This window comes from Gopherus flavomarginatus, chromosome 4 (genome assembly GCF_025201925.1).
Source record: "Gopherus flavomarginatus isolate rGopFla2 chromosome 4, rGopFla2.mat.asm, whole genome shotgun sequence".
Taxonomy (NCBI): domain Eukaryota; kingdom Metazoa; phylum Chordata; order Testudines; family Testudinidae; genus Gopherus; species Gopherus flavomarginatus.
In genome coordinates this window covers 193959457-193979834 of record NC_066620.1, presented here as the reverse complement: position 1 = coordinate 193979834, position 20378 = coordinate 193959457, and the positions used below count along the sequence as shown (strand labels likewise).

General features: G+C 38.3%; 2 protein-coding genes across 6 annotated transcripts in view; one reads left to right on the top strand and one right to left on the bottom strand.

Annotated features, from left to right (window-relative positions):
- SMC6 (structural maintenance of chromosomes 6) overlaps window positions 1-12393 on the top strand; it is a 103748-nt gene extending 91355 nt beyond the window's left edge. For 3 of the 4 annotated variants that reach the window (XM_050950670.1, XM_050950669.1, XM_050950671.1), the window contains 5 exons: window positions 326-451; window positions 3534-3639; window positions 5138-5290; window positions 6952-7049; window positions 11686-12393. In XM_050950670.1, coding sequence (XP_050806627.1) covers window positions 326-451; window positions 3534-3639; window positions 5138-5290; window positions 6952-7049; window positions 11686-11794 — 592 coding nt within the window. In that variant the 3' untranslated portion in view covers window positions 11795-12393. Of the gene's footprint in view, window positions 1-325; window positions 452-3533; window positions 3640-5137; window positions 5291-6951; window positions 7050-11685 lie in introns of those variants that run through there. The other variant, XM_050950672.1, reaches the window with a different exon arrangement.
- Window positions 12394-18258: 5865 nt separating this feature from the next.
- Window positions 18259-20378, bottom strand: part of VSNL1 (visinin like 1) — a 133928-nt gene continuing 131808 nt past the window's right edge. For both annotated transcript variants that reach the window (XM_050951043.1, XM_050951042.1), the window contains exon 4: window positions 18259-19214. In XM_050951043.1, the coding sequence (XP_050807000.1) occupies window positions 19017-19214 (198 nt within the window). In that variant the 3' untranslated portion in view covers window positions 18259-19016. The remainder of the gene's footprint in view (window positions 19215-20378) is intronic.

Sequence of the window (20378 nt, the reverse complement as noted above, 5' to 3'; positions counted from 1 at the left end):
CGGCACTCCCGTTCTCCCAGCATGCTGGTTAAAAAAAAAGCTTTTACTGTATCAACTAAGAAATTTACTGTTCCTTTTCTTCCCCAACAAACAATAATCTTTCTTTTAACAGTGATTTTCCCTTTCCCTGTGAAAATTCAGGTTATGTGCCCACACAATGTTAGTTTTAGAGGGATTGTGAGCGTATGTGTGTTTTTTGTTTTCTGAAAAAAGAATTTTGGTTGTCAGCCTGGTTTTAAATTAAACATCAAGAATTTGCTTGGGTCCTAACAGCATCTTTTGAGTTTAACTAGATATTTATGAAAATCTTTTTGCTGATAAACAGGCAGCTTATTGAAGCAAAGGACAAATATCAGGATGCAGAAGGTAAAGTGAAGAATTTGAAGAAGTTTATTAAATTGCTGGATCAAATAATGACACAGAGATACAAAATGTATCAACAATTCAGAAGGTGAGTATGTTCTTCATTGTAGTGTTAGTGATTTAAATACCTGTGATGGGGCAGATTAAAAATATTTGTCATAAAATTCTGTCGATTGGGGAAATTTAGGCATTTCCCAGGGCCACTCAGAATTTCCCAGGGCCACTGTATTCAACTTACGCTTACTTCTGTACACTTCCTGTATTTCTTCAAGATGTGTTGTCCACATAGATTCCAGAACCTGCGCTCCTTCCCTGCTTCTATGAAGACCTACTTCTCTGGAATTCTGTGTTGTGAGGGAACTGAGGGACAGATGGGTCTGCTCTGTCCTTTATTCCCTGGGGTGAGAGCATTTAGTATGCAGGTGCGACCTCAACAGACTCTGCTGGCCGAAAGAATCTGATATTCTGCACGTGGGGTGTATGCACACCAAGAATGGAATTCATGTGAACAACACATCTCAAAGAACCACACTTACTGGTAAATAACTGTTCTTTCTTGAAGGAATTGTGATGTGGAGCTTTTGTAGAGCGAGGAGATAATATATTGAACAAAAAAGCTGTAGATCCTTCCCCCTTTTACCTTTCCAGTGGCTTTTGGGTATTGGCTGTAGAATAACAAGTTAGCTGCAATATATAACTAAAGTTTAAATTATTGCTTTTAAAAAAATAGCTTAAGATACTGTGCAGTAAATACTTACTTGGTGTGTTTTGTGGGGTCTAAGGAAGTGGATCTAACTTTTCTAATATATGTTATGATCGAGCCATTGAGACATCACAGCTAAAACTGCATTGTTATGCTCTTAAAATAGGAGTTCAACCTCAAAGACAGTGCATCTGTCCCAATTTTTAGTATATAATTTCTGACTAAAGCTTGCATTTTCTGAAGATTTTCAAGAAAATCAGTTAATTTTGTCCCCAAAATAAATTCACATTCTCAATCTCAATTTTTTGCTTCAAAATGACAAATTACAGAAAGTCAAAAAAATGTACATTTTTGGGTTTGTTGGGCTCTCTGGAGTTAAAATATTTTGTAAATTAACAGCAACAAAAAAAATTAGTGGTCTTTGTCATAATTGAATCCTTTTGCACAACAGTTAGCCAGGGGACATGAAGATTTATAATTCTCACGTAGCTGCTGGTTTCTCAAAGAAAGGACCTCTTCTGGCCCACTTATGGCTGAACAGTTTTCACCAGGATCCTCTGTGCAATAGCTATTGGTTTATTGAAAACTAGGAGCACCATAAAACTGCTGCAGCCTCTTTGATAAAGCAGTTGATACTGTGTCAAGGATCTTGTTCTTTGTGAAATCATTCAGCCAGCACAGGAGCCCCTGGGCTTCATGAAAGCAACCACTACCAAACTCAAAGATCCTGTTCTTTCCTAAACCGTTCAGCTGGCTTCAGAGTTCCTCTCGTGAACCAACAGGAGAGTTTCACAGAAAACAGGATCTATGACAAAGCAACAGGAGCTTTGACAAATACTAGGCTCTTCATGAGAGTGCCTTTCTGTCTCAGGAGCAGATATTGTTCATAAAAGTTGCCATTGCTGCATTAGAGAGCCTTTCTTAATCTAAAAAAGTGGAAAATTAATACACAAAAACACTATGGTGTGTGAGAGTTAAGGTTGTAGATTTTACATCCATTGCAAAACCACTAAAGTAAGCAAGGAAAATATAAAGCCTCTAACAGTTTGTACTTTCTACTCCTCTATCCACACTTCACAACTAAAATAACCACCTTACCACGCAAAGCATCACTACTTCAACTGTGCCGCAATAGAAGTGCTAACAATTCCAACAAACCCTTCTCCAAATATTGAGTGAATGTGGTTTTTTCCCCCAGAACTGCGAAGAATACATAGTAGTGGTGTCATAACTTAGTCCCAGATTTGGACCGTAGCATCCAAAATATGGGGGTTAGCATGAAAACCTCCAAGCTTAGTTACCAGCTTGGACCTGGTAAAGCTGCCACCACCCAAAAAATTAGAGTGTTTTGGGGCACTCTGGTCCCCCCAAAAACCTTCCCTGGGGACCCCAAGACCCAAATCTCTTGAGTCTCACAACAAAGGGAAATAAACCTTTTCCCTTCCCCCCTCCAGGTGTTCCTGGAGAGATACACAGAAGCAACTTCCGTGAATCTAAGCAGAGGGATTCCACCCTCCCCTGTTTCCAGCCTGGAAACACAAGCACTTCCCTCTTCACACAGAGGAAATGCAAAGTCAGGCTAGTAAATCTAACACACACAGATTTCCCCCTGACTTCTTCCTCCCACCAATTCCCTGGTGAACTGCAGACTCAATTCCCTGGAGTTCCCCACTAAAGAAAAACTCCAACAGGTCTTAAAAGAAAGCTTTATATAAAAAGAAAGAAAAATACATAAAAATGGTCTTTCTGTATCAAAGTGACAAATACAGGGTCATTTGCTTAAAAGAATATTGAATAAACAGCCTTATTCAAAAAAAATACAATTCAAAGCACTCCAGCAACTATAAACATGTAAATACAAAACAACAAACCAACTTTGTACTCACAACTTGGAAACAGAAGATTAGAAAGCAGGAAATAGAAAAATCCTCATAGCTGAGAGGGACAGGCAGACCAAGAACAAAGGACTCACACACACAAACCCTTCCACCCAGATTTGAAAAAGTCTGGTTTCCTGATTGGTCCTCTGGTCAGGTGCTTCAGGTTACTTTTTTTTAGGTGAAAGAGACATTAACCCTTAGCTATCTGTTTATGACAAGTGGGGATAAGTCTGGGAAGCTGGTGATAGATGGCTCCCATCCATACTAAAGTAACATTACATTGTTAAGTGTTTTAGTAATGAGGTGTATATGTGTCTGGGTGGAGGAGTATGTACTTTTAAATGGTTTGATTAATTTCCTTGCTTTTGTGGTTCTGTTAGGTGTGCTATATATGCAACATTAACACATAGAACAAAGGTATTGTTGTATGTATTATATTGTTAAAATGAAGCAGTAATTTAATGTTAAGATTCCACTCGTTCATTTTTGTTGTGGGATCTTTGACACTAAATCTGTTCACCTTTTTTATGTATATTATTTTTAAAGATCACTGATTTGGTGTTTGTTTGCATTATTTATCCAAAAAGGTGCCTTACTTTACGATGCAAGTTCTATTTTAACTTCTTATTATGTCAGCGATCTTACTCTGGAAAAATGAGTTTTGACCACAAGAATGAAACACTTTCAATAACAGTAAGTCACTTTGTATTTTCTTTATTAATACCTTACCAAAAGTTATGTTTGATGTTAAACTTTGGTGGAATTTTTAACCCTTAAAAAATTCTGTTTGGGTACCTTTTTGTATTTCAGTTACTTGGCAAATTATTAATGCAGATTTTTGCATGAAAACAAAGTATCTGGTTTCTGTCAACTTACTTTACTATTTTTTGTTCTCCATCTGAAGTCATATAGTATAATCTTCTGACATTTACAGTTAGTGTGAATTGATTATCCTGTAAGAGGATGCAGGTGCAGAAAAAACAAGATGAGCTGTTACAGGAATAGATACCTAAATGTAAATTTAAAATGTGAAGATGTAGTAAATGTATAATTGGTCAGCATTGTTTCAGACTTGCATTCTAACTTTTCAAACGATGATTAGGAAAATGAAAACAAGAGAAATCATGGTCTGTTACAGCAGTGTCCAGTAAATTCCACCTGATATTTACAGTTAGTAATTTTGTCATTTGATGTTATCCCACCTTTAGTGTGGCAGTTTCTCTAACTAGACTTGCACAATTTTTCAGACCCTTTAACAGTTGAAGACCAATTATAATTTTTTTTTTAAAAAGGATATAAATCACTTGTGATCAAAATGTTTTTCTCTAGATAGGAGAAATGTGGGGTAAGGTACAAAACTTGCATAGCATTTCAGATTCTTGTAACATACAACACTGTCTTTAACCAAAACACAAAAAAGGCAGTTCATTATTTCTGCTGCTCAGATGCATCAAGTCCCTCTCTTGGGTCCCTCTTGTTTTGATTTCTGTCCTGTTGACATATTGTGTAGAGCGATTCAGCACCTCTGTTTGTCTTGAAAGATAAAAAGAGAAGAAACAAATTATGAAATACTTTGCTTAAAAAATTTACCAGCAAACACAATGTATGTTTACCAGTATATTTTGTTACAATATCTTTAATTAAAACAAGTTTTTTATTTTTTTCAAACACTTCAGAATAAAAAAAATATAGATACCACAAGGTGTCACTGTAATCCAAGGAACAAAGAACTGTTTACCCTATTTCATATATTCATACAGAGGGGCTATTCCTTGTTAAAACACCAGTAGTGATATAGTTTGCTGCAGTTCTAGGATCATTGGTGTTTGACAGAAACATAACTACACTAGGTGATGAGTTTAACACTTTAAAAATAAAGAATTAAAGATGTCATAGGCTGAGTTATTGGTTTAAATTAAACCTGGTCCATTTTTATTTGGGCAAAGCAGTGGGACAGTTGACTTGCAACTAACCCTTACAAAATTGTGTATGATTGAACTATTTTAGTTTCATTCAGATACATATACACTGAAATATACAAACTTACTGTGTTGCTACATATATATATTCATATTCATGTTAGTTTAATATTTGTAAACATAAATCTTGTATGAAAAGATTACAGTTGTGCTTCTTATTCAAGTATCCATCATGATCTACTAATTAAATGAATATCTTAACTTAATTCAAGGTCCAGCCTGGAGATATAAACAAGGCTGCTCTAAACGACATGAGATCTCTATCAGGAGGTGAACGTTCTTTCTCAACAGTTTGTTTCATTCTTTCTCTGTGGTCCATTGCTGAATCTCCTTTCAGGTGCTTGGATGAATTTGATGTCTTCATGGTAAGTATAAATTTAAACTACATCTTCCAGTTTTGCTGTATAAACTACCAAAGTAATTAAGTGGAGATCATTGGAAAGTTGAAAGACTATGGTAGAACCTACTAGCATTTTTCCTCTATAATGCTAATTAGAGAATACATCAACTTTACTCTCTGGTTTTCTAAGTTGGTAACCAGAAATATGGCGCTTTTCTGTGTAAATAAGTCTCACTACTTTAAAATATAAGTTGAATTTGTGAGATAACTCAGAAATATAACTTCCATGTAACTTGCTCTTCTGGATCTTAACATTTTCCCCAGTCCATAACTGTCTGCATAACATCACTGAGTTTCCTCAGAGATCTGCTAAGAAAGCTCTGGTCCTACCTCATGCCCTCACTTCATCAGTGTACAGTTTTGCCTTCACAAGCAGTTTAGCTCAGTGTTGCTTCTTGGAAACACGAGGTAGGTTTACATTCCTCTCCATGCTTATACACCAGAGTTCTTCCAAAGTTATTGAAACACAGATGAATTAGTATCAAAATACCAATACAAACTCATATCTTCTAACTCGATTTATAAAGAATTTATATAGGAAAACCCTGTACAGCGCCTTCCTATCAAAGAATGCCTCTGTGGAGATCAGGCAGTCCGCTTTGTAGTGTGTGTTCAACTTGTCAGTGGAGAACCAAGTGGTTGCCATTCATATTTCCTCTGTTATAGCTGATGACCTCTCTGACCAGGGTATGATCACGGGTTATGTTGAGGATGGGCATTTATGGCTTCAGGACCTTGCGTGATAGATGCATTGTATGCGTTGATTATATCATAAATCTAGACAGGGAGGATACAGATACTCTGCAGTGTATGCACCTCAAACATAAATGCCAACTTCCTACATGATTTGGGGGTTTTGTGATATAATTCAGCTCTTCGTTGAACATTGTTAATTACGCCAGAGTCTGTCTTTGGACTCTTGAGAGTCCTAAAAACAAACAAACAAATCTAGAAAATTCCAGTGAGAAACTTTGAGAGAACTTTAAGGTTGCACGATGAAGTGATCAGGACAGTAATAGGTAACACCACCACTGTGCATGTGCATTACAATACAGTGTTTAATTTCATGGTCATATTCTGGTTTTCAAATACAATATACATGCACATTTTTCTGCAACTTTGTATGGTCCATTTGTGTAATTGACAGCAAGAAGGCAGGTCTTTGTAGGAGTCTGTGCTTTGTTCATTATGCATGTTGTATATAAGTGACTACCAAGCACTCTTTAAGTGTATGCTGAGTGGTGCATGATAGCATAAGGTGCTATGCACGTATCCAGAGTAGTAGAAAAAGGTCTGATGTATTAAGATATAGTAGGTTAGTGTGTAGTTGAAGACTGTATCATAGTACACATATGCAAAGGGATAGGGGTAATGACAGGCACACAGCCTCTGTACACTTCCTAAATTTTAGTGTTTGGCTGTAACCTTAATGTTCTCTTGATGTAGATTTTTTTGATGGAATTTCAGTGTACGTGTTTCAGTTAATTAGTTAATTGTGTTAGCAAAATATCTCCAAACTTAATTTAGTTTTTGCAGGTGCTTATATTAATAGCTTCTCTGTACAGTAATGCAAGACAATAAACATATATTATAAACACCAATAACTGGTCAATCCTCTGTTCTTAGGACATGGTTAATAGAAGAATTGCAATGGACATGATGCTCAAGATGGCAGATTCTCAACGTCATAGACAATTCATTTTGCTCACCCCACAGAGCATGAGGTAATCATTTTTCCTTAAACTTCATAGCTCAAAAAGTGCACTAGAAATGTTAAATAGATATGTAAGAAAGAAGGCAATAGACTTTTTCACAGTATACATATGCCTAGGATATCCGCATCCAAAGCATTCTTAAATGGCCACTGTGAGCATTTAAGTAGTATTTGTTCACTTCCCTACTCCACTCTCCTTCAACAATTTCAAGCTTCAAGATACTGTGGTCACTCTTATTTAGGGTACATCTTCACTATGAAATAGAGTGTGATTCCCAGGTCACATAGACATACACTAGCTCTCATCTGAACCAGTGCATTAAAAATAGCAGTGTAGCTGTGGTAGCATGGATAGCGGCAGCAGTGACACTGTGCTAGCTGCCCTGAGTGCAAACCCTGCTTGAATCCCATGGGTATGTAGCTGGTGCTGCCTGTGCTACTACAGCTTAACTACTACTTTAGCATGCAAGCTCAGATGAGAGCTAGCACTAGTATGTCTACACAAGCTGGGAATCAGACCCCAAGCTTCTAGTGGAGATGTTGCCTTAGTATCTTCACTACACTAGCTCTCTGAACCATTTCCTGTGTTACTTAAAATTAATTCAAAGTAACCTCTCCTTTGTATGTTCCAGAACAAACTATTCCAAGGAGTAATTTGCTTAAGATATCAAACTTTCTGCAAACTGTTTTACTGTTACAGTAAACCATTTTATCTGGAGTAATTGTTCTCTATTATTCTCTCTCATTATTTTACTGTATTTTGCTGCTTATCTCTTGCAACATGCTGACTTGTTCACTTATTCAGAAGCTGTTAATACACCCCTACTATTATTATTATTATTATTATTAACTGGATTTTTGTAGCTACACATATTCTGTCCTTAGAAATTGTCATTTGATAGCCAATGCAATTGTAGTACTCCTCCACCTTCGTGACCAGGTTTCTTTCCTATATTTACTCGTGGCGGAATTCTGCACCACTGTGCAATGCAGAAATTAACGTGCCCACAGAATTTCCTTTCCTCCACAGAAATGGGCTGCAGTGCTGCTAGCTGCCACTAGGGCCTGCTGGACTTGGCAGAGGCCAACTCGCACATAGAAGATACTGCCGAGGGGAGGGAGCTAGAGGGGTCATGGCAGGTGCAGTTCCCAACTAGCTCTGAGGGAAGGAGAGGGCATCACACAGGATGTGTAAGCCTGGCACTGAGCATCAGACTGTTTCTCCATCTGGATCCCTAGGCTCTGGGGGAGGGAGAGGGGTGTCTGGGCAAGGGGAGGCTCCCGTGGCTGGACTCTAGGGGAGAGGAAGTGTGGATATCTGGGCAAGGAAGGGGGCAGGGCTGGGCTCTGGGGACAAGGGCATGCAGGTATCGGGGGGGGGGGTGCAGCTGGACTCCAGGGTTAAGAAGGTGTGGGTATCTGGGCCCGAGGGGGCCTGTAGCTGGGCTCTGTGGGGTAAGGGTTGTGGGTGTCCGGCCCTCCGGCTGGGCTCTGAGGGGAGACAGGGGCCAGAGAAACAGGAACTGTGTTGTCATAGGGGTTTCATTAACTCTCTATTCCTGGGGGAAATTTTTTGTGTCTGTATTGTTACAGACATACTTGTTGACAGCATTTTGAAATAAATTACCAAAATAATTTAAACTGGTGTGATTATGTAATGTTATCTTGACAAATACAGTTTGCACAATTTTAAAATATTGTGCGCAGAATTTTTAATATTTTGGTGCAGAATCCCCCAGGAGTGCTATATAGTTTGATGGCCAGGAATTACTGATTATTTTTGTGCTATGGTGTCTCAGAAATGCTGTTATATCTAAGTGAGTCGACAGGTTTGCTTTTCAGTGATCTGCTTTCATGCATCCTTATGTAAAATTGTTTAGGAAAGAGTGGCTGTTGTATCTCCACCTCTGAGAGTCTGTAGGTTTGAGATTGATTCTCATTAAACATCTAGAAGTCCCTTTTGAGTTTTTTATTAGAGCACCCTCCTGGCTTCAATTAGATCAATCAAGAGGGTAGATTGATTACAAGCCCCTCCTCATTTGGTGCTTACTAGCCATACTGGTGCCAATAAAGATGTCTGTTCCTTATGTTCATGAACCATGAGGACCTGGTTTTGTTCCTGGCCCTTTTGCAAGGATCCAAGAGACAGGTGTGGAATACTGCTTGAAATTTTTCCCCATAATCTATGCAGCTATGTGAAGTGAGGTACAAAATGTCCCTGAAGATGAGGATAGGATACTTGGGTAACTGGAAAACTAATGATTAACTATATAGTGGACGTGGTTATTTAAAAAAATAATAATAATAAAAAATTCCTACTTCGGGAAATAGAGAGTAGATATATGAAATACAATTGATGCCAGTCTTAGTGTCTGTTGCTCTGAATAATGTGAGCAGAAATAAACATTACATAGCTTAGAAAAAACAGGGAATGTATTTATCACAAGAATGTGCCTGAGGTGGAACAAAGAGCAAGTTTGCTGTAGATGTATCATAGCTATTCTATCAAGCATTTAGATTTTTTGTTTTGTTTTGTTTTGTTTTGTTTTTAAAAGGCATTTAGGATTTAAAAGCACAATTTAAGTCCCCACAAACCCAGCTCAAGATAATTTAATGTAAAGTCAACCTGGTAATGTTATAACCCCGGAATAGGAAATACAGTAGTGTATATCTAAAAAGGAGATCACAAACTTAATCTAATCAAACTAGGTAGCTGTAAGAAAAATGTTGACGTACCAGGGAAGGTTTGTGGTTGGTTTGTGGGTTTTTTCCCATAAATACAGGGGACTCTTTTTTTCCAGGCATAATTTTTAGACTAAGTAAAATCACATCATAAAAAGTCAAAGTTAGTATTAATAATATGCTAATAACTTTTTTTGAGTATGGAATGTGAACTCTCAAGAAGTCGCCAGAAGATATGATGGAATTAAAACCTTTACGTTGAAATTTGTTTTATAAATGTCTTGATATTAATTTAGGAGCAGAATAAAATTATATTCTGTCATAATATTTTTAAAAAGTAAATACCTTTCTGAATAATTTATGAAGCTATATTTAGTTAGGAATTCACCATTTGATTGTATTATTCTAGGTACACCTCTACCCCGATATAACGCAACCCGATATAACATGGGTTCGCATACAATGTGGTAAAGCTCTGATGTGCTGCTCTGAGAAGCGTGTTAAGGGAGCTGGGCTGGGGCCAAGGGGTTGGATAAGGGGCAGAGGGTCTCGGGGCAGTCAGGGGCTCCCCCACCCCAGGGTCTAGGAGGCAGGAGCTGTGGGGGGGGGGCAATTTTGGGGTCCCTGCAGTTCTAGAGTGGCCCGGGGGAATAGCAGGGGGCCAGGAGCATCCCGCTCTGCTCCCCTCATCCCGGCCTCGGCTGTGTCGCTCGGGGGAGGGGGCTTGGGGGAAGGGATCCTCCCACACTCACTAGCAGCGGGAAGTGGTGCAACGCGGCCGGGAGGTGGCAGAGTGGAACAAGCTGGGGTCGCGTTGCTCCGCTTCCTGCCACCGCAGGTTAGTACGGGGGGCATCCTTTCCCCAGCCCCCTGCACTCACCGGCAGCGGGAAGCGGAGCGCCGTGGCTGGGAAGTGGCAGAGTGGAACGAGCTGGGGCCGTGTTGTTCCGCTTCCCACCACTGCAGGTGAGTGCGAAGGGCGTCCTTTCCCCAACCTCCCCGCGCTCATCGGCAGTGGGAAGCAGAGCAGCCCGGCCCCAGCCCGCTCCACTCCACCAGCTCCCAGCCGCGGCCCTCCGCTTCCCACCGCTGCTGAGTGCCTGTCGGGGTGAGGGGTGTGGATAGGGGTCAGAGCAGTCAGGGGACAGGGAGCACGGGGGATGGGTAGAGGGTGGGGTCCTGGCGGTGATTAGGGATAGGGGTCTTTGCAAGGGGTGGTCAGGGAACAAGGAACGGGAAGTCCAAATCAAGTTCGATATAATGCGGTCTCACCTATAACGTGGTGAGATTTTTTGACCATGTTATATTGGGGTAGAGGTGTATATGGTTTCATACATTTAAGTGAAGTATTATGAAGTCTGATTTCACATTTTGTTAAAGTATATGCATTTAATTGCAGTTTTAATATGGAAGAACACTAATATAATGGAAACAAAAGTACAGAAAAAGTACAGTTAAGCTATTTTGTCGGAACAGCCTCTAGGCCACAATTTAAAGCCTGGATGCTGCGTACACATATGTGCATAACTGCACTTAGGTTGAGTTGTGTGAGTGCATGTTTGCAGCATCAGGATCTAAGATAAATGTAAACTTTAAGGGGTGTTCGAGCACTAATTTTATTTCTCTTGGAGTTTGTGCTGTTAGTTTAAAACTCCATTGGTATAATTTATACAGTCTAGATTTTAAAATTTTGGGGCTTGAATAAAAATGGTATTTGTTGCGTAAAATATAGAGATTTCATAGCTCAAGGTGAAGACCATGGGTTACCGTTCTGGACATACTGAAATCTCTGGAAACTTGGCTATTCACTTCAGTAGGGCCAGAATTTTACTCTATTTTGCTGGTTCATATGATCAAAGAAAAATTGCTGTCATATAAGGCAAACAGGTAATGGAGAGTCAAATTGGCAGAAACATTAACTCATTCACAAGGGCCATTATTTAAATTGTGTATTCTGTTTCTAGTTCCCTACCCACGAGCGGCCTTATTCGGATCCTCCGAATGCAAGACCCTGAAAGAGGACAAACAATGTTGAATTTTCAACGTAGACATCAAGAAGAGGAAGAAGACTAAAATTAATAAATACCTTTGACACATTAACATGCTATCCCATATGTTCAGGTTTTTATAGTAGAAATGTATATAATTTATATGTCTGTAAGATTACTAAGGGCTTGTTTACACACATGGTGCAGCAGTGTGCACTGTAGGGTAGGATTTCTAAAGCATGCCAGCGTGTTGCACACTAATTGGTCTGTGTATATCCTGCTGGTATGCACTAAGATTTCCCTAGTGCATTTCACTCCACAGCCTGTGTAGACAAACCCCTGCTTTCTTATTGTTGCGAGTTAAGAGAATTCAACTGAAGGATATTTCTAATACAGGAGAGAGTTCCTTTATTTTTTATAGAGAAATAATTTGTGTAATGAAAATGTAAATGAAGTGTGTAATTTTAGTAAAACTACAACTTAGTTAAAAAAAAATTCAGTTTGGTTCAGTGGAAAAAATTAAATGAAAATGTTCATTTCAATTAACTTTTTTTAAAACTGCCAACTACTGTAGATTAAAACATGAAATATACTCTTTTGGCTCTTCTGAAAAATGTAAATATATTTTGTATAATTATGCTGGAGAAAAATCATTTAAAAAAAACCCTTTAAAAACTGATATAAGTAGTAATGTGTTTACACACGCGCGCACACACACACAGAGTCCAAGTTCACTTAAATTCTGCTTGGGTTATATTTTTCAACACTGTTCAAGAAGGTTTTAAAATGTAACGTAAAATATACTAAATTTTCAAGACTGGATTTTGCTGTTCAGTGTATCCAGGACAGGATCATTTTGCTATCAGGCAGTATCTGTGATTTGTTTTGATTATATTAACTGTGTTAATATCATCTGCAATATTTTGCCTTGATACATTTAAGAACAGAGCCACTTATAAAGGAAAGTGTAACAAAACAATAGATTCTTCTTCGAGTGCTTGTTCATGTCAATTCCAATTGGGCATGCGCGCATGAGTGCATAGCAGCTGGAAAATTTTTCCCCTCGCAGTATCGGTTGGGTCGGTCTGGGCATCCCCTGGTGTGACAACACCATGGCACTCAATATAGGACCTTACCAGCCTGCTACCTCCTCAGTTCCTTCTTACTGCCAGTGACAGTTAGCTGGAACTTCCCCTTGCTCTTGTGACCATGACCACGCTGTGGGACTTTTGTGTAGCTCATTCGATACACCTGCAAGCACTGGACCTCAGGAGTACAGAACAAGTTGGTGGACAGTCTCAGCAGGTCTTTTCATGGGCACATGTGGTCCCTATGCCCAGATGTCACAAACTCCATATTCAAATGTTGGAACTTTCCCCAGATGGACCTGTTCACCATGTGATGCAACTAGAAATGCCAACAGTTAATATAATATATGGAGATATATCTTGTCTCATAGAGCTGGAAGGGACCCTGAAAGGTCATTGAGTTCAGCCCCCTTCCTTCACTAGCAGGACCAAGTACTGATTTTGCCCCAGATCCCTAAGTGGCCCCCTCAAGAATTAAACTCACAACTCTGGGTTTAGCAGGCCAATGCTCAAACCACTGAGCTATCTTATCTCTCCCCTCCCCTCCAAGAATTGGAATTGACATGAACAAGCACTTGAAGAAGAAAAAACGGCTACTGTCTCGTAACTGTTGTTCTTCGAGATGTGGTGTTCGTGTCCATGCCGATACCCACTCTCCACCCCTCTGTCAGAGTAGACAGCAAGAAGGAACTGAGAGGGTGGAGGGTCGCTAGGGCCTTATATTGAGCGCCATGATGGCACCACTCCAGAGGGTGCCTAGATTGACCCAATGGATACTGCTAGGGGAAAAAATCTTCCAGCTGCTGTGCATGCACATGCACACATACCTGATTGGAATGGACATAAACAACACATCTCGAAGAACAGTTACGAGAAGGCGAGTAACCGGTTTTCTGAAACTTTTGCTCAGATCTTTTTAAAGCTGTCTTCTCACCCAACATTATATAATGTTAAAAGTATTATTAGTTAATACATTCAAGCAAAAAGTAGAAATTGCATGGTGTAATATCAGAAATACTCATACCAAAAAATCTTGCACTATAGGCAGGACAACCTGTGCCTGCCCATACTGGGGGTTGAGGGGCTGTAGAGGGGGGTAGAGTGATGGCAACCAGCTTCTGCAGTGTTATTGAGCATGCACAGTCTGTGTAAGCATGCTCAGTACAAGCCAAGCTGCAAATGGGAGGGGGGGAGGGCAGGTGGACGTGACCCCTTGTAGCCCTCATGCGTCGCGTCTGACTGCAGATAGCTGTCGTCCTACTCTTGGAGTTCTCTGCTGCTTTGTTTTTTACATACTTTCTTGGTGCTACAGAATGGGAGAAAACTTGTTAGTTTAATTCCTGTAAGGTCTCAGTTTCCTAAACTAGATAAGTTGTTGCCCAAATGGGAGGAAACCAAGCTCTTCCAAACTTACCTGCCAAGTTTGTGTGGACACTTTTACTGTATTTGTCAAAATCACTTTAAACATACGTGTTCCATTTTCCAATGGAATTGGAGTTCCTATGTCTATGACAAGATTTGTACTTTTCAGTGTATGTTCTTATGACTAAAAAGTGCAGAATTCGTTGGCAAAATGATCTTTGACTGGAAAACTACCCTCTCACTCATCCCAAGTGGTTCTCTTTATCAGCCATTTGAGGCTCTTAGACATCTGCATAATACAACTAGCAAATATTGCCTTTTAGGAAGTTAGATGCCGAATCCTATTTAAACAAAGCGTGTATGTTAATGTCTTGTGCAAATGTGCATGCATATCTAACAATTTAGATCTATAGTAAAACGAAACATAAAGGAAACACGCATACCCCACACAGAGCTGCCAGTACCAGGGAATAGACAACACTGGAAGAAATGGCACTCTGATAGTATGGTAATGGTCACAAGTATAAAAACCTAGCCTAAGAGACATGAAATATCATATATTTTTAAATGACATTTGCTAGGTAGCATGTGCAACAATATGAAAAACTAAATACAGTTATAACACGTTTACTAAAATGCATATCGGGGTTAAGATCCATGTGCAATAGCATGTATAGTAAACGTGTCTGTAGTTTACTTCTGTTTGCTGTTGTACAGTTCTGCTTCTGGTTTTGTACTATACCTAGGAACAGTAGCATAGTGTTAACGCATGCAGGTATGTTATACAATAACCTTACTGTTTCGTTTTTACTATTGTACAATGTAGTGGGAGGTCCTGTTTTAAAAATAAAAATGTTTTAATAGCTTTTGATCATGAAAAATAGGGGGAATACTATTTTTCTTTGTTTATTAATTATATTTATCAAATTATTCCAAGTAAACTCTCTGGCCCCTTAGGAATTTAAAGCTACTAGGAGCTTTTCTGCAACTCAGTTTAAAATTCAGCCATTCTGCCTGCATCCTTTTGAAGTTGCTGTGGCTCCGGTATAACTCAGTTCTTTCAAATAACCAGCTGTTTTAATTAAAAGGGTTTTTTGTTTTGTTTTGTTTTTCCCTTTTTGATGCCAAATTTTAAATTTGTCTAGAAAAGCTTCCTTTTCAATTTTGCTATTTTAACTGACCTCAATGGTCCAGGTTTTCTTCAGTTGCAGTAAGGCGAGATGTTGATGTTCAGTGTTTACGTGTCTAGATTCATGTGAAGTGGGAGAACACAAACTGTGGATACTTGATGCCAAAAACTATGGTTTTCCTCTATAATACACTTGTTTTTTTGCTCTCTTTCATGAGCTATTTGATGTGAAACCTTAGTCTCACTACATGCTCTTAAACTAAGTGATAAATTAATTAAGATTTACTGACATCTACTGCCACTGGGAAGAAGTCCTGTAAGGCCCTTGCTGGCAAAATAGGAACCAAAAGAATAACATGGCATTTGTTCCCACTGACTTTCTTCAAGATCGAAGAGAATAAAGTGCATAGAAAGTGTGTAAAGGCAAAAGGAAAAGCCTGCTTCATCTTAAATATGTATACATCCTTCATTTCCGCCTTTTTAGATAACTGCTGGAAGAGGACTAGAGAGTTAAATTACTGCAGCTCTCACTAAATATCCTTCTAGCTTTTATACGTGATCCCAGTTTTCTAGCAGTTTCCAGAAATAGGTAGACTTTTCTTAAACTATTTAAAGCAATTGCAGACATTTCCTCAGGCTTTCTGTTCAAATCACTTGATATGTTTCTTCTGAATTTATCAGTTCCTGTAAAGTATAAAAATGTGGGACTGACAGAACTTCATAGGCACTGACAGGACGTCTTTTGAAGTTGATTTGCCCTGAATAAATCAGTTGTTCATACAATAGCTGAATCACCTTGTTCTTGTAATGCTCTTGAATGAGCCTTCTTGGTTCTTGAGTTCTCCTGTTCTTAGAGATATTGATTTACTTATGCCTGTGATATGCCTGTTGGGCTACAAAAAGACAATCTTAATGCTGCCATAATTACCTTTCTGACATTTATATTCAAGCCAATGGCAGTGCTTTAATGTCTTGAGCTCATTGCCACTGAAATCTGTTGGAGCTTTTTCATTTTCTTTAATATGAGGCCCTAAGTGAGATGTAGAAGACCCACTGCAAGTCACAGTAAATAAAGCAGTGATTGATATGAGCATTAATTTAAGGAAGTACTCAATATATAATTAGTAGCTTAGCGTTTAATAAGCACTTAATTATTTTTAAACTAACATGAATTATACCACTTAATAAATTTAGTGAGGGTACTAATAGCAGTGTCTTAGTGAAATTCTGGTGCAAAATAGTAGCTGAAATTTCTGTCTTTGGCTGCTTAATGTGAACAGGCAAATTAAATGGGATCATGTCTGTTGTCATGATGAGGGTGGACCAACTGAACTGATTCTGATCAAAAGACGATTTAATTATTAGTATGCTTCACGGGAAAGTTTTATGGTGAAGAATCTGCAACATATGGACGTGTCAAAAAAATGCTTGCTCCTTATTTATTGACTTGTTTGGAGATGTTTACTCTGACTTGAACCTTAGAACCCAGCTTGCTTTTTGAGTCTCGAAATGCAGGGATGATTTGTCTTGTTTTTTTGAGGCATGATTTGGAGATGGGCCGAACTGTGTGTCTTCTTCAAAAGGTAACAAAAGTAATTTTAAGGCACTAGAGCTTTGCTGTCTTCCCCAACTGGCAAACATGGCCACAGTGCATGCATTGTATTTTTCTGCCATAATCCTGTAAAGCATTTTAAGGGAAGTCAAAGGCTAATAAACTTAAGAGGGCCTTAGTGAGCTGGACAAGTGAAACATTATCTGCAGTTCCTCAAGTCATTCCAGGTGATTTCAGCCATGTAATGGGATGAGTTGCTTATCTGTTATCTCATAGATTTTCTACTATCCTCTTTGCTTTTTTATTTGATCTCATTGATGTTATAGTGTTATGTGGGATAAAATAGAGTTAGGCCAGCTTTAGGTCAAGAGAATGGATGGTGCTTTGATTTAGAAGTAGTTTAGAAAGCTATTTAAGCAAAAGAGAATTGACATTCTTGCTGGCTGGAAATCTAAAAGGATGCTTTCAGGTTCTGGGTGAAATGAAGCAATACTTTAAAAATTGTCAGGAAGTAAAGCAACCCCTTTTCGTCCAGTTTGAGTTTTGAATTAGTGGCTGGTAGGCCTTGAAAATGTTCACCTTACAGTGGTTGTAGCCATTAAATCTTAAACTCCACTCTAATGACTCTGTTGTTGCTGCTGCCCTCTGAAGAGTTAATTTTGAGTGAGAACCTTACTCGGATGTCAGTTGTGTCTGTTTTCTCCTCCATAATCAAGGCTTCTGAGGAACTTATTTTAAGCTACCTAGAAAGAATCTTGACCTGAATGTTTTGAATATCAGACTTAACAGGACTGTATGCAGTAACAATAATGGGTGATAGATCCAAGGCATTTAATATAGAAGTATTACATACTTGAAATCAAGGTCCTTTTATGAGCGGGACATGGTCTCTAATATTCAGTGATTTTTCTGAAGGAGGTACCAGGAGAGAGGAGCTGCAAGTTTACAGTCATATCACAGCTCTTCTGGCAATGCTCTGAGAAGTCCCACTGTCCTATTCCCTAGCTGCTTTTTCTTCTGTGAAATATACTGTAGCAGTGACTACTTCTGCAAAAGCAGGATTTGCTGCCAGTGCCATATTATTAGGGAGATCAGATACTAGAATACCACTGGATAAGGAAGAATTTTGAGGGTGAGCGCCTTTGTATTTTCACCTGCTGTTTTCTTTCTGACATGTAGAATTGAGAATCTGTCCCTACGGATACATATTAGAACCACAGCATTTGATTACAATTCATCAAATAAGGCCCTTTGGACAAGAATTGAGTTCTTCTTCCAATTCCATTTACACTGTTTTCATAACAAAATATGTATTTTTTCCAGTATTGTAGTACCAGATTCTTGTCGTGACTGAATTATTTTTTTTCTCTCAGTAGCAACATGCTAAAGATGTGAAATAAGAATTAGGGGGGGGAAAGTCAAATGTTATAAATTTATTTTGGGACTTATATTGCAACCTCTTTGGAAGCTTTTGAAAATTCAGGCAGAAATCAATATAGTTCCAATAAAACTTTTTTAAACGTCCAGTAATACAATATTTTAAACGTATATATACTTTTTAATTAAGGGAACATTTTAGCAGGATTTACTTAATTTTGTTCATACTGCATTCCTCTGACATAGCTCTTTCCAGATTGAAAGGATGCAAATGAGGTAAGAATTAAGGCAAACCTAAAAGGCATGCAAATGAATTACATTTATATTCACTGACAATACAAGCACATGTGTGGATCAGACTCATGAACTGAGGAACTTTCGCCTCTGTCTGTCCAGTACTACTTTACAGCAGAATGGTGACATGGTTTATAATCAACAGTTACATTACCATGGGAAGTCAGTGTCACTAACATTACTCAAGCTAGGAGACACATAGCTAGCATCAGTAAAACGAACAATCAATAGTATTTCACTGCAGCACGGTACTGCTGCACAGGCTTCAGAGGAATAGGATTGTTATGAAATGACATTGCACACATCACGTTGTGGCAGTTTATTTTTACAATATATACTTTTAAAATTCTTTAGCAAATGACATTCTCATGCACACCAGTGTTTCAAACACAAGAAGCAAGTCCATTTATAGGTAGTCCAAGCAATTTTTGTGTGTGTGGAAATAGCTGCAAACTGAATGGAACATCTAAACTTCTGTGCAGTCCATAATACATTTTACATTAGCTCATTTTTGAATGTCACACTGCAGGAGTAATACAATGGAAGGATCACTCTTTGCAGCTTCTTTGAATTCATCCAGTGTGATCTGGTCATCTTTGTTCTTATCCATTTTGCTGAAAATCTTGTCTACTCGTTGCTCTGGTGTGAGACCATCCTCATTCATTTTCATCATTATCACAGTACCCACCATCTTGTAAATGGCCTTTGGAAAGACACAAAAAAGGTAAATAATAAATTTAAAAAATCAAGACTTGGAGTAAGTATAATTAAGTCTACTCAGTGCATGGTTCTGGGTGTCATGATTATATGCAGAGCTGATTTTCTAACTTGAGATGGTGATTATGCCTTCAAATTAGCTTTAAAAATCCCAGACCCATTTGCTTCTGACAAGGAAAAACAGCCTCTTAAATATTTTAATGAAATTCATTAATATAAATACAGGCTTCTTTAAAATGTTTATTCCATTTGGCACATTAGAACTAATTTGATTCTTCAAACACTTGAAACCTTTGTTTAAAGAGAATCATAACTTTACTGTTATAAGTGAGTTTCCAATTACAAGTAGATGCGTAGTTTTATTTATGATAATCCAATAGAAGTGTAGTCTCGTAGTCTTAAAACAAACTAGAACAGCACTACAGCTCAAATCCCCCTATGCTCTGGATCATATGTGTGTGCACTTCTGCAATCTGAGGTTTTTCATCTCTTTGAAACATTTTGTACAAACTGACTGATCAGTTTCCTAAGGTCATATTCTTCAACTGTTCGGATTTTTTGTTTGTTTTGTTTTTGTTACGTTTTTGTTACAAGATTATCTTGGTTGGTAAGAAGTAAACCTACCGTAATCATCTGTAGAACACTTGACCAAGAATGAAAAGATTTTTCCATCAGGTAAAGATTTAAGCTTGTTTTAGAACTATATGTCACTTTGAGAATTCCTATTTGAGGTCTTAGAAGTGTTCAGCTGTATGTTTTTTACACACATCAGAAAATTATCAAATGTACCTCTTAAAATATAAGTATATGCAAGTGTGCATACACTGCCCTCAGAAATCATGGAAACATTTTTTTTTAAATCTTTCCATTTGCTAATCACTTTGAGAAATGACACTAAATGATGGCTCTGCATTACATGATCATTATTCTATTAAGATGGGGGCCAACTGAACAAGTCTATAACAAATTTCCAATGTTTAGTGAACACTGGAATATCATATTTTAGATAATGGAATGGTTTTTTTACAACTGGAAATATTACTGTTTGGAGAATCCAATTAAGCTACTGTATGTAATCACTAATTTGGCAACATTTTTAGACGTTACTTCTACTGCACATTTTTATAATGGAAGATTCTAGTTACTAATA